The 14,991-nt window shown below is 38.5% G+C and overlaps 1 protein-coding gene across 1 annotated transcript in view; it reads right to left on the bottom strand.

Moving 5' to 3' along the window:
* Positions 1-2,138: 2,138 nt before the first annotated feature.
* nf1b (neurofibromin 1b) overlaps positions 2,139-14,991 on the bottom strand; it is an 80,214-nt gene continuing 67,361 nt past the window's right edge. Inside the window, exons 47-57 of the mRNA XM_022680977.2 lie at positions 14,634-14,760; positions 13,997-14,128; positions 13,731-13,866; positions 12,972-13,129; positions 12,257-12,379; positions 11,337-11,458; positions 10,919-11,019; positions 10,205-10,347; positions 8,951-8,997; positions 8,595-8,811; positions 2,139-6,344 (exon numbers count right to left, since the gene is read on the bottom strand). Of these exons, the coding sequence (XP_022536698.2) occupies positions 6,202-6,344; positions 8,595-8,811; positions 8,951-8,997; positions 10,205-10,347; positions 10,919-11,019; positions 11,337-11,458; positions 12,257-12,379; positions 12,972-13,129; positions 13,731-13,866; positions 13,997-14,128; positions 14,634-14,760 (1,449 nt within the window). The 3' untranslated portion in view covers positions 2,139-6,201. The remainder of the gene's footprint in view (positions 6,345-8,594; positions 8,812-8,950; positions 8,998-10,204; positions 10,348-10,918; positions 11,020-11,336; positions 11,459-12,256; positions 12,380-12,971; positions 13,130-13,730; positions 13,867-13,996; positions 14,129-14,633; positions 14,761-14,991) is intronic.

Raw genomic sequence — 14,991 nt, 5'->3', positions numbered from 1 at the left:
ATATAATTATTAAATATAATTATATTATATTAAAATATTAGTGTCTTCTTTTCTGTGCATCACAGACAGAAAACAGCATTCTTACATTTTTTTCACCCACAGGAGATAATTCAGGGCTAAAAGGGTCAATTCAATTAACCCTCTATGGCATGATGTCACACCACTTCATACCATATCATACCTTATTTTATATATGGATTTATTTATTCTATTTTTAATACAATGTGACAAGGCATATGTAGGTGCATCTCAAAAAAATTACTATCATTGAAAAGTTACTTTATTTCAGTAATTTGGTTAAAAATGTGAAATTCATATATTATATAAATATATGTATTACACACTTCTTTTTCTTTTATTGTTGATGATTATGGCTCACTGCCAATGGGCTCAAAACCCATAGGTCAGTATCTCAGAAAATGTGAATATTATATAAGACCAAGTGATACTTTTAGCAGTGTGGGCAGTGTGCCAAGTCCTGCTGGAAAATGAAATCCTCATCTCCATAAAAGTTGTCAGTAGAGGGAAGCATGAAGTGCTGAAGTGCTCAAAGACTGAACTTCTGGTCATACCAGCAAAACCATCTTTTCAACACAACCTCTCTATAAGCATCGACTCTCTCTCTCTCTCACCGACAAAGGTTGCTAGAAACCTGGGTGTTATGGTTGATGACCAGCTCTCATTCACGCACCATGTGGCCTCGGTTGCTCGATCCTGCCGCTTCGCGCTTTATAACATCAGGAAAATTAGACAGTTTCTGACGCAACAGGCCACCCAACTCCTGGTACAAGCAGTCGTCATCTCACGCCTCGACTACTGCAATACCCTGCTAACTGGCCTCCCAGCCTGTGTAGTAAAACCACTCCAAATGATTCAGAATGCAGCAGCACGTCTGGTCTTCAACCAACCAAAACGGGCACATGTCACCCCGCTGCTCATTGAGCTCCACTGGCTACCAGTTGATGCTCGCATCAAATTCAAAGCTCTTACAATCGCCTACAAGGTGATGTCAGAACAGGCTCCTTCCTACCTGCACTCGCTCCTGAAGGCTTACGCTACCTCCCGGCCGCTGCGCTCCTCCAATGAACGTCGCCTCGCTTTACCAAACACTCACACAAAGCAATCCAGACTGTTCTCATACAGAGTTCCCCAATGGTGGAACAAACTACCTTCCACTACCAGATCAGGAGAATCTCTCACTATCTTTAAGAAACTCCTGAAGACAGAGCTCTTCAAAGAGCACTTACTCTCTTAACACCTCTAACACACTAACTACTTCTAACCCCATTTCCTTCTTCCCCTCCTTCACTTCTCTATCCCTTTATTTCCCTTCGACCTCCTTTAAGCCCTATCTAAAAATGGGTTATCTAAATTCCTATTACTTTGTACTTCATTATTGTAAGTCGCTTTGGACAAAAGCGTCTGCCAAATGAAATGTAATGTAATGTAATGAAAGATTTTAAGGCAGTAAATTTTACATTTTATTTCAAGGAAGCAGTCTGGAGGAAAAGTGGAGAGACGCACTATAAAGCATATACTGTGTGTCTAATTCATATATTTTCTGTCTAATTTTTCACCTTTCGGTGCATAAACATTTTAAACCTTTTTAATGATTAACAGTAAAAGAGTTCACATTTGTCTGTGTTTTGTGCCTTAAATAACTTCAAACTAGATTCCACAAGGCATGTCTAAAATCTGAATTTTATGCAATTTTTAGAAGATTATCATTTATTAAATATATTAAATATGAAAGCGGAGATTCACTCTATCACAAAAAGGTTCTGTGTGATGAATTAGAAATGGGACATATCTTACTGCTTTCCATGTTTCCCATCAGGATATCTATATATTAGATTGAATATTTTATGTTTTATATAAAACAGATGTAATATTTGTGCATATATTCTATTTATAGTTTTTTTTTTCTTAAAAAGTATGGAGATTTATCTAATTATTTGCTGGCACTGCATCCCATCCCTTGGCTTTGGTACCGAAAAGGCTTGCTTCACCCCCATGTTGAAATATTAAACCCTCTTCTGTCACTAATTTTATTGTATGGAGACATCTAATGGCATTTACCTTGATAATTCACAATAATCCTATTCTCTGAAAGCATGGACTCGACCCAACAAACAAACTAGACAGATTTGACTTTATTAGTGTAATGTGTGTAAATGTGAAATCAGATGGCAACAGTAATTTATTATACAACAGGGTTTAGGGTACACGGTTGTCTAGATCTTCGGTTTCGAAACCACTCGCTTCTCCTCCACATAGAACGACGTAATGCAGTGAACATGATGGATGGCTTCGTTACCAACACAACAAGAATTCAGGTTTTGTTGTACATGTACAGAAATTAACTGCTTTACAAAAAGCAAAATAATACAATATATCATCACATGTATTTACAGTGTAGTAAATATACCTTTCAATATTTTTTTTTACACAAAATTATTTACAGATGTGAAGCTGACCGCGTAAAAAATGAGGGGAAAAAAACGAAACAAACAAAAGGACAAATTTTCAGAAATCTCAGTTTTGCATAACCTCGGCGGATGAGAATTTAAAATGGGGTGTAGTGAAAGTCTTGTGCCTAAACGCGCACACACACTCGCACGCACACACGCGCAACACATACACACAACCTTTAAATGATCCCATGAAGACACTTCACAAACTTCTTGATGGTCAAGCTAAGGCTTGGCATCCAGCCACCCTCTCCACTGATTATTCCTGTAGCCAAGTTTAGCACTGGATCGAACCCTGACGTTAAAGCTTCGTGAACATAAATTGGCCCTGATGTGAATACAGTTGTACGGAAAAAATAATAATTCTATATATATATAAATATAAATTAAGGTACAAGGATTATAAGGCCAAGTAATGAAGAACAGCGTTTACCTCACTGTGGACTGTGGATTAGTAAAATCTGAACAATATAAAAAATAAAAGAACAAAAAAGTGAATGCATGCACAAAAATTTATTCGCCCTAATTTCATTCAATAAATCCAAAATCTCGTCCAAATCTCTGTCTCAGAATGCCGTCCCATTAGACTCACCACCTTTCTTATAGGAAAAAAAAAAGGCTTTAATTCCTTTTACAGGCCAGAATGACAGACACTGTATGTGCTCTAGCATTTAAGGAAGGTGTTTACGTGATTTCAGAAAATCCTGAAAATTAGTTAACAACTGCCAGATTGTAGCTTAAAAATATATAATATTAAGCAGCTGTTTCAGTTTGACCAGTTTGATCCTAGCTGACTGGGCTAAAATGGTGTATTGTGTAATATATAATTTAATATCCCATTAATTCATTAATGCTGATCTGGGCTGACAACTTCCATCAATACGTACCTATTGGAAAGAGTGGCACAGCTACATTTTAAAAGAACTAAGTTTGAAGCCTGACTTTAAAAATAAAAAATAAATCTATCTCCCTTTTTCCAAGGCATTTCTTGGTCCACACACCCACCAACAGAGAAGTCAACAGACCTCACAGCTAAAGCAGGTTATCAGTTCAATTCCCTTGACTGACAGGTTGTAGGGGTAGCGGGAGAGTAAATTCAGCCTATACTTTGACTTATGGCTCTGAGGTCTTTCTCAGAAAGACTCCATTACTGTCACCAGGTGAAGTTGATGATCTTTCTAGGCTCTGCTCACAACTGCATTAATTTTGTAACTATTCCTTTGATACACACATACAGTAGGGTTCTACTTTCCACATTGTAGTAGGCATGTTAAAGCAGTCAAGCCTCCAATATGTGCTGGGCAGTGAGCATCTGAACCAGGATTGAAGAACTAGTCACACAGTGTATTTCTGTTAGGACCCTGCATCAACTATGCTGGACTAGAAATGTACCTGGGAGCAAAAAAAACAAAACTCAAACTAAAACACACTTTTGCTGCGACGAATTCTGACGTGGATGGGCAGACACAGTCAGACCCAAGCAGACAATGGATGAAAATCCAAGATGGAAGCCGTTGTGGACTATTTGTTTCCAACTGGTACAGTTTGGCACATTGTGTCTTCTAGTTTATCAGGTTAGTGTTGCACAAAGCAAGCAAAACAAGCATAAAGTCACTCTGGATTCCCAATGGATTTCAATCCATCCAGCCTCTGCCCTGCTTCAGCCATGTCCACACCTTCCAAACAGACAAGATCTGAATGCGTACGCATTTACCTCTTTGTCCTTAAGTTTTCTTAAAAACAAATACCCTAAAAGTTAGAGAAGTGGGCTTGACAACAGAATGTTGCTGGTTTAATTCCCTGGCGCTTTTTATTCACCCTAAAAGTTCACAGCTGAGACACCTAATTATCAGCTGCTCATTGGGTTCTAAGGTGGACCTCACCCGCTAAAGTAAGTATGTGCTGTTATGGCCAAATCTTCCAAAAGAATGATGAAAACAGTTTTAGAAACAGTGGACGTCAAACTCGTCCAAACTAGCATGTTGCTGAACTGTCCTAGACTATATTGCACTTTCTAAACTTTGGTTTCCTACGGTCAGGATCGCTTCACTCCTACAATCAGCTACAACTATCAGAAAAGCTTTAGAATCGTCTTCTTTCTAAGAGAGAACACTTCGGAACAGACACATCTCTTCCCTTATTCAAGTATAGCTCCACTGTAAACATTTACAGGGCTTCAATTCATCACTAGTGGACCACAGAACCCGCTCAGTACCATCTGATTGAGAACACGGCAACACATTAATGCTGATACAATCTAAATTATTTGATCTTTCTGATTTTTATGGTGGTGGGTAAGCTGTCGTCTTCGCTCAGACTTCAGTATCACTATCAGTCTTTAGGTCCTTTCTTTCCAGTCCTGATAACTGACACACCCAAAATATTTGCTGTGTTTTGCATGCAGGTTTACCAAATCCTGATACCTGAACTTCATTTATAAGTACCTTCCTTTTAAATAACTAATCAAAAGTGGGTGTGTTTTAAATAAAAAATGAGTGTGAGGTAATTGATAACATTAATAACAAGCATACGGAATGTATTTTAGTCTGCCCATTACCAGCTTAAGTTATAAAGCAAGCATATTTAAGCTGCTTGCACTGCCTATTGTCTCCTATTCCCTTACTTTCCCCGTACTGAAATCTGGTATTGAATGGTGGATTTATTGATTTAACCATAAAGTTCTAAAATAAATTCTGAAAAAGGCAGTACAAAAATCAAAAGGCAGGATTATAAAGCTATTTTAAGTAAAGAGACAGTACCATAGCACTCTGGGGAATCAGTACCATCTGCAGATGCAAACACAGCAGCAAAATCACTACGGCCCGATCTATAGGAAAAGGCTGCGTCCGGAAAGGCTCTAATGGGGCTGCATCAATACTGCAGCTGATTCTGTTCTGGAACAACAGTGATGTGTCATCAGAACTGGAAATATGCACACTAACAGAAAAGCAACACGTACAACTTTAAAATAGTGCATATACAGTAATCTGTGTGTGTCAGTGTTATAGGGCTTTATATAACCCCAAGCTTATGCCACTTTGATTGAGCTACTGTATTTAAAACTACACATTTGTTCCCGATAAACTACCTAATCTTTGTCTCTCAGTCTTACAACACAACACAACCACAACGTACTCGGAAATAAAACGAACCAAAAAAACTAAAACAAATGCAAAACCTAGACGTAAATACATAAACAACAGAACTGGAAAAAAAATGGTTGGGGGAAGGAGAAAAAAAAAAAAAAAAAAGGTGACTTGGTTAGTACTTTCTTTTGTTAGATTAATAAAAAAAAGAAAGTAAATTAATGCTTATAAAACGTCTCAAAGCAGACATCTGAAAAATCTAACAAAAAAAAAAAGGACAAAGGAAAATCATAAATGAATTCAGTGCTTTCTTCCAACATCTGTTTCGGAGTAAAAAATAAAGAGCTGTGTTTTTTTTTAATAAAAAGTTCAGAAGGTTCGTTATGGACACGAAAGGTCACGCTGGACTCTGTCCCCTCTGCACACTGAACACTGACTGATTCACAAACGCAAGAGAACTTGTCCTTATTGATCGTCAGGCAAGTATGGCTGAAAAGGAAGATGAGGCAGAAAACAAAAGTAAAAAAGAAACGAAAAAGGAAAAACAAAAAAAAAGGATCAGGAACGACAGAAGTAAGGAGTGTGGGAGTAGAAATGCAGCATGGTGTGGCGTGGCACTGTTGAGCCACCAGCGAGCGCCGTCTTCATACGATCTTCTTGATGCTGGGCCTCTTGAAGCTGCCGGCGCTGCGCTGCTTCTGGACCTGGCTGGCCGAGCCGTGGCGCGTGCGGCCACTGGTGGACAGAGCCGTCGTCGGCGACAACTCAACGTTCTCCTTATCAATACCTACAAAAAAAGCGCAGAACAGAGGGTTAAATCAGAAAAAATAATTGTCAAGAACAAATAAGTTTGGGGACACTTTAGCCTCTTCTGAAATGTTAAAAGGAGCGTGTTTCTTCCTTTTACTGTATTTCAACTCATCACTTTTCTCTTTAAAGTAATTATATGTTTTTAGGATTTTATTTACAGTTTGAAAATCAAAGTTACTGCAGACTTGCTCCAAAACAGTATTATTAATATTATTATTATTATTTATTTATTTATTTATTTTACTGCAGTTTGAATCTGGTCAATATCTGGTCATGAGATAATAACAGAAACCAATCACAAAATAAATATGGCTCCAGCCACAATATTTGTTAATATTTTTAAGAATGTAATTCTATTTTATTTAAATAATGGTTTTTACAACCCAAGTTGTCACAAAGCAGCTTTGCAGAGAAAAAATATTTAAGAAATTATTTATTAAAATTATTTAAAGTTGTTTCTGCCATAATCTTTTTGATCTAGAATTTAATAATCCTAAAAACATCAGCCAACATGAACAATTTTTACATTTTACCACAATGTGCACCCTGTCCACAGAACAAGGGTCTATGGCTGCTTTACAATATCAAAAAAAAATATTACATTCTAATCTTTGTTTTTAAGGTGGTATATAATGTGATTTTAATAAATACACATTTTTGCCAGATGTCAAATATTCCGCATGCCAGGATATTAATAATACACTCGGTGTATCCAAGATTGGAGTCAGTGGTTTTAAATGTTATGGCTGTTCAGCGTACAATTGAAAATATAAAACAGTATATTACATTAACTGATCAAGTCGTGAATGTCGTGAATATAGATATAGGACATGTAATAAAGGGGGGGGGGGTCCTAGCCCACACAAACACACCCACACACACACACACACACACACCCCTAACACACACACACAAGCCAGGAGTATGTGCAGCGTCAGTGTAATTAACAGGGGATGAGGAGGGGCAATAGTACCTGGCTGGCAGAGAGGCGGAGAGAGAGAGAGAGAGAGAGAGAGAAGAAACAGGAGTGCGGAGGGGTGTGGCAACCAAAAGGAAAAGTAACAAAACATAAAGCAATATGATTATCAGAAACAAAACACCAGAACAAATCAATAAAACATAAATCAAACGAACAAATCATAGCAAATTAATACACATTACCACTATGTGTAAACTATAGGCCAGGGCTTTAGTTGCCCACTGCAGCTCTATAGTTCTTATTTGCACACGGCATTTTCTGGGCCAGCGCTTCTGAAGACCTCAACTGGGGTAAAGTTGGGGATCGTCTATAAGCTACAGCATGTGCAGCACAACGGGGATGAAGGGATTTCAGCAGATGTAGAAAAGGGAGGGGGAGAAAACGAACAATCGTGAAAAGAACAGGCAATGATTTGTGTAAAAAAAACAAAACAAAAAACATTGCAAAACACAAATGACTTAAGTGACAGACATGCATGAAGAAATAAGCAAAGGTCATCAAGACTGATGATTAAGAATAAGAGCTACATGGCATCATCTGATATTTTTAAATTGCATTTTGCGGTGTAAATTTGATGAGCTTCTTCCAGTAACAGTCAGGCTAATTAAGTGTCTATAACTCTAGTAGGGCCATGGAAACTGTGCGAGTTGAAGAGTATGAAGAGATCGCAAAAGAGGTAGATAGAAATTGAGAGAAATATAAAAAGCAAAAGAGGAAGAGAAGTAGGCAAGATAAAAAAAAAAAAACAGAACAAGAGAGAATGTGAGAGAGCAAGAGACAAAAAAGTGAGTGAGAGTGGGAGACAAATCTAAAGAAGCCAAGAGAAAGATAAAGAGAGTGAGTACAAGCAAGAAAATGACAAAGTGGCGAAAGAAAGAGAGAAGAATAGAGTAGAAACATAAGAAAGGGAGAAAGACTGCAAGACAGCAAGAGAAGGCAAAAAAAAAAGAAATCATGCAAAAAAGCAAAAGAAAATAAAAGGAAGATGCAGAGAGAGAAATAATAAACGAATAGAGGAGGGGAAAAAAGAGAGAATAAGAATAAGAGCAGGAGACAGACAGCGAGAGTACAAAGAAAGCCATAAAAGGCAAGAAAGAAAGAAAAACAGACAGAGAGAGAATGAAAAAGAGAAATAAATCAAAAGCATGGAGAGAAAAAATGTGTAAGAATTCTTCAAAGAAAGGAAGAAGAATTAGAAGGTGTTGATTCTGGTCCACTGTGTGTGTGTGTGTGTGAGTGCGCACTAACCTGGGGAGTGCTGAGAGGTTGCCAGTGAGGTCATAGAGTTGGAGAGGTTGAGGTTGGCGGTGATGCTGAGCTGGCTCTGGACGGGAGGGGGGTAGGGAGAGGTGGGCGTCCGCAGGGCCTCCTCACTGCCCTCCTCATCGATACCAGGCAGATAGGTGTCAATCAGAGCGTCCAGAAACTTCACGATCAGCTCAGCGTAGTCTGGGATCTGGGTTTGCTGGGGGCAGCAGAAAGAGCTGTGCATTAGTACGAGTTTCCTGAGACACGCTGGCCACTAAAACCAGCATAAAACAGAAACCAACTTTCAAGAAACTTCAAATTTAAAACAGCGGCCAAGTGAAGGTCTGACTCATTACCTTTGAAAAAGGACCAGCAAATCTCCAGAGTCCATTAAATCCAAAACCTGTGGGTGAGGGAGGAATAAGAAATGACTTACAGTAATATGCACTACAGCAAGTGAGGGACACTCACTCACTCTCCATCACTCATCCAGTGTCTCACACATTCACTTAATGCCACTCTCACTTATATACTGACTCACTTGGCACTTAGTTTTGCTCAGTGCCTCCTTTACTCACTTAATGTTTCACACACTCACTGGCTTGTTTGTTTGCTCACTGTCCCCGTTTCTTAAACTACTTGCTTGTTTGTTGTTTGCTCCCACACTCAATGCTTGTCTTGCTCAATGCCTTCTTAATTTGTTTGCAAGCTTTTTTACTAATGACAACCATTGTCTTCTTGCTCCCTTACTCAATGCCTCCTTAACTTACCTTAATATGACTGTTTAAGAAATGTCTTTCTAAATTACTGGCTTGCTTGATTGTTCATTCAACCCTTTTCTTTCTCCTTTAACACCTTGCTCATTAACAAAAGTCTCACTGCCTTACTGGTTGCTCATATGCTGGCATCCATCCTCAATTCCTGCCTTATGAATGCCTTGTTCTGTTTCTCTCTAAATCACATTTTTGTTGACTAATGTTTTAACTCCTTCACTTACTGACTTACTGGTTTGCACACTTCATGTCTTGCTCCCTAACTCAATGTCAAAGTCAATGTCAAAGTGTTGACCTCAGCCTCAGAACTTGCTTAGACACCATTGTGAGGAGACACCCTCATTTCCCCTCAAACCTGAACTGAAATGCTAATAAGCTGTTTAGAAGGCATATGCAGGGCTTTGTATTGAAAACTTAATAAGCAATGTTAAGACTCCGCCGGTATTTTACTCTACTTCTCTAAGGGAAGAAATCAAAGCAGCCCATTATCAAAAGTTCTTTACCTATGTGTGTGTGTGCGTAAGGTGAATATCAGCATTCTCTAAACATGCAATCTCTAAAACTTAAACTAATGGCACTGGGGAGGAGACTAGTGAGCTTAACCCCAATTCCCGGTCGATTCCATCTCAGCCCCTCGTGGACGAAAAGCCTAAGCTCATGGTCTTCTTTTGAGACCTTTAATTGTTTCTGACCAATGGTAGCAAGCTCACGCTCCCCTCAGTGGATGAGGTGTGCAAGTGACAATGTACTGTCTAAGTGCATCTAAATCCCTAACAAGTAATGAGGTACACATAGAGCAGGGCAAGTGTGGTAAGTGTGGTAATTAATTGGATTTACTTTGTAGGTAGGAGGGCTGGTACTGTGGTGGCGACTCTTCGTGGTAGACCACACTCTGAACGATGCCGTGGACGGGGTTCAGGAGGTCTGGGTCCTGGCACATTGACAGCAGCGTGTTGATCTTTGAGTCCAGGAGATTGTGTCTGGAGAAATGAAGAAACATTGAGGAGATGAACTACTGTTTTACAACTGATGTGTACAGATTCTTTAATATAAGAACAGATTACAATATTTTTTTATTATGTTTATTCCCCACAAGAGGGAGCTGTTAGTACTTGAACTGCTTCTGGCACTGTGACTTTGTTAAATTGTATCTATATCAAAGCTGACATGAAATTTGAGATATATCAAATTGTATAACCATAATAAAATGTGATCAAATCATGTTGTGAGGTCAGAGATGAAGATTTGTGCTAAAGGAACAGTCTATTAAAGTATCAGCCAAGATACACTATATGGACAAAAGTATTGGGTGATATATAGATTACACCTTCAGGAGTTTTTATAACATCCCATTATAACCCCATAGGCGTGTATGAGGAGTTGGTCCCCCTTTGCATCTCTAACAGCAGGTTGTAACTCTAAAGTTATTTTATTACCATATTTCTAAACAAATAGTGAAAAAACTGTACTAAAAGGTGCAAATGTAAGAACATAGTTTAAACCTTTCCACTGAAAGAGACTGAACTCAAAAGAACTGAAGTTTTGACTTACACAACTGGAAAGACCTTTGGAAAGACGACGCTAGCCTCGGCTAAGAACTCGTAGAGGATCCTCTGGTCAAACTCATCCGTTGTGTTCTTGACCTGTGTGGCCTACAGCACAAAGGAATCCAGATTTTCACAGGTTTACATCAAACCAGGTGGTCAGATCACAAATGAATCAACAGAAATTAAACTGAAACCAGTTTACAGTATTCAACCCAGTGGGGGCACTTAAAAGAAACAGAGATAGCGATAAAAAGAAATAACAGGAAACACATCCTTTATACAGAATACGAATTCACAAAGGTACAGTGAAAGAGGAACTGAGAGAATGATGAATGAATAAGAGTGAAATACACACAGATGCAGAGAGAGAGAGAGAGAGTGTAAGAGTAAGAGTGAGACAGAAAACGAGAAAGATCCCTTACCAACACAGTCAAAAGGAGAGCCTGGATCTTTGGGTCAGTGAGAACCTCCTCATCCAGCAGCACGTTGGACTCGGAGACAGACACCTTGCGCAGGTGGTGGTGCTGCGACATTCTTTGGGTCTCTGTACACAATGAGCAGGGCAAATGCTTTAACCAAGAGGAGGGTGTTTTTAACACTGTTTATTAATAGGTAATAGGGGTGTAACGGTACAAAAATTCAGAGTTCAGTTCACACCTCTGTATAAATCCTGCATTTTTGGTACGGTTGGTGGAAAAAATAAAGTGGCTCGGCATTCTGTATAGCCACACCTTTACTATCTTCATAATAACAATGAATCTTAATTATAATCATGTTTAGTTTTTTGGGATGGAATGTTGTAACGGGGCTCGAGCTCTTTTATTAAATGCTTGAAACCGGGGTTCTCTCCTACTGTCATCATGAGAGCTTAATTTTTGGATCTTGTTGGAAAAAACAAACAATGAGCGTGATTGTGCTGCTTTAATAAAAATAAAACAACAGCATTACTTTAACGGCTTAAACTACAAATATTTTTTCCTAAACATACTGAGAGATAGAAAGAGAGAGAGAGAGAGAGACTCCCGTTACACCCCTAATAGGTACTGTTCCTGAATTTTGTTTAAAAATGATTGTATTGTTCCATTGTTTGGAAAATAATGTGTTAAATGAGGTAACTGCCAACATGGCCAGGTCAGACTGTCCTACCGGATTTAGCATAAGATGTGCACAATCTTAAAATGTCATCAAAGAACCTACAAGGAGCTTCTACCACATATGATCTCAACGTAGATTAAGATCTATATGAAAAGTCCATATGTTCAATAAGACAAAAGTATTACAAGATCTCCTAACTTTTTTTTTACATGTATATAAACTGTGGCCACACTCTGCAAATACTCACCTATTTCATAGTCGTTCTCAGCCACCCTCCTCATTTTGGGAGGTGTAGTGATGCCGGACTCTATCTCTGGCCTCTTTGGTGCTTTAGTGTCTGATATCAAGTGGTCAAAGCTCTTTCTTGTGCCTAAGAGATGAACAAGAGAAGATCAGGCTGTTAGCATTCGATTGGCAAAACTCAATTAGATTTTTCCTCATTTAAAGATAACGTAGAGCCTGTCCACACAAATCCGGATGTTTTAAAAAACATAGTTTTTTGTCTGCATTTTTAAAAATATCCCCGTCCACACAGAAATGCTATACCATTCAAAAACGAACATTTTGAAGTTTTCTCGTCACTCCTCAGCAAAAACTACATCATTTAAAAAAAATAAGAGTAACATTAAATTAAGCTGTAAACATGTTTTGAATCTGCCAAATAATTCAGGCTCATTCTGAACAGGCTAAGCTAATGTAAACAAAAAGCAGACATGCTCGGTGTGTGATGTCAGTGTTTTCAGAAAGCTTTGCTTTTTTTCGTCCACACGGCTCCACTGTTAGCAGAGTTTTCACAAATCTCCACCTTGGAAGGCATTTTCCAAAAGCTCAAAAAAAAAAAAAGCTGTTTGTGTGTGGACGGAAGGTCAAAACGTTTTTTAAAAATATCTGGATTCATGTGGATGAGGCCTTAAACAACATGTTCAACATCTTGGCAAAATGCCAAGGCAGTAAAATCTTACCCAAGAGCTTTTTCGTGTTGGCTTGTGACGGCTGTCCCATATCCAAGCTCATGGACTTCCTTGTCCGTGGGCTGATCTGCCCCACAATGGGGTAGTGGGCAACCAGGTAGCGTTCTGAAACTTTAGGAGATGTCCATGGCTGGTTCTCTCGCAACGTCCTGCAATGACAAATACAGCAGATACAGTACTGAGGGCAGGAGGTGGACAAAGAGGTCATTTACAATCACTTTACTCTAATAGTAATTAAATTAACCTTAATCTCAACTAACAAAACTTGCAGTGGCAAGTTGAAGATACTAATTTCTCATGTCCAGTACAGATACTGATACTGACTTTGATATTAATATTAATGGGAATGGCTATAAAAAACAAACTATGTGTGTATATACTATGGTTGCAAGAGAATGAGATTTTCATGGTATGATATTATCATTTCATAATTTAATTTAATTGATATCATAATTTCTCAGATAAATAGATAAATAATAATACACAGAACTGTAAATATGATTAAGCACAGATCAGTATACATGTAATGCAGAATTTAAATTCTTAAATTGAGTGGATTTTACCCGTTTTTCCAAGCTGGATTTCTTACTGATAATTGTTAGCAATACTGGTTAGATAGAGTAAGTGTTGCTGTTTGTTTTTATATGTGTATTATTTCTGAAGGTCATTCTATATCTACGATATTTAGTCTACAATAGTAAATTAGCCGGATGCTAAAGGCCAGGCTCAGTCTGGTTTGCTGGGCCGTACCTGCAGCTGGGGTCATTGTTGTGCACGGAGTATGTGTCCATTGGAACATTCTCCATGGTGACTTCAGAGAGGAGCAAGGACTTCCTGTGTTTAAGGCTGCAGCGGCTGCGTACTTCTTCTGACACTGTGAGCAGGGCTGAATTGGCCACAGACCACACACAAAAAATAAAAATAAACCACCATCATAAGAGCCAGAAATAGAGACATACTTCTAAGAAATCAATACCTATAGCTTTACCAGATTTAGGAGAATGACTCAGACTCACCAGCCAGGTAAGCTACGCTCTGAGTGTTGACTTCAAATTTGTCACAGCTGAGGTGCTTGCCCACCAGGCCGAGAAGCGTGTGCAGGATGCGCACTGTCCGTGCAACAGTGGTCGGGGAGGGGTGTCTGTAGCCTGGGCAGACCAAAAACACACAGTTCCACTTCATCAGAATATGAATTAACATATTAACACAAATTTGATTTGATTTAACAGTTTAGTGAAATATCAAAAGAAAATGATTTATCTCAATTAGCCAAAACTGTTAGTATTGAACACATTTACAAAAGGAGATGTTAGACTTGACTAGATGTTGCTAACAAATACCAGATGTAAGAGTGTCATCTATCTCATCTCAGTGAACAAAGAAGAAACAAAATAAAACCTTGTAATGTAAGAGCTGAATATTTTTGTCCTTATATCTTAAATAAGATGAAATTCTCTTATTAAATAAGTCTTGGATGATCATCTGCAACTGTGGTCTATTAGCAATCATGTTGATGTGATTATTTCAAGTACAAGAAAAGTGTAATATGAGTGCAGTTATTATTAAGCATAGGTAACAGTAGAAAAAATAAGCAGTTCTTAAGATTAAAGTTAAAATAACAGATTTACTTTATTTCAGATTCAGACAGTTTACCTTTAAGCAGATGCCCTACAAGGGCAAAGTTGAAGTTGGAGTTAAAGTTGAGGCCTACAAAATGGTCCATCTGTTTACAGTGCCACTCCAAAGGCTTACGAATCTCCATAAACACCTCCTCAGGACTCTGCAGCAAGAAATGAAAGAATTCTTTACATACATTTTTTTTGTAAGCTCTTGTTAAGATACGGTCTCAGACAACATTTTTGTTTGGGGTGGACATTAAGCATGTTCCAGGTGGGTATGGGCTCTCAGTGTGTTTGTACATGTGTGGAGCTTCCAAAATGGGCTCCATTGTTACTGCCCACCTTATGCAGACCTTAAACCAAACAATTTTCAAACGATTTCACTGCTGCAG

Source organism: Astyanax mexicanus, chromosome 20, assembly GCF_023375975.1.
Source record: "Astyanax mexicanus isolate ESR-SI-001 chromosome 20, AstMex3_surface, whole genome shotgun sequence".
NCBI classification, from domain to species: domain Eukaryota; kingdom Metazoa; phylum Chordata; class Actinopteri; order Characiformes; family Acestrorhamphidae; genus Astyanax; species Astyanax mexicanus.
Note: the sequence above shows the minus strand (reverse complement) of the source record. Positions and strands in the feature narration are given on the sequence as shown.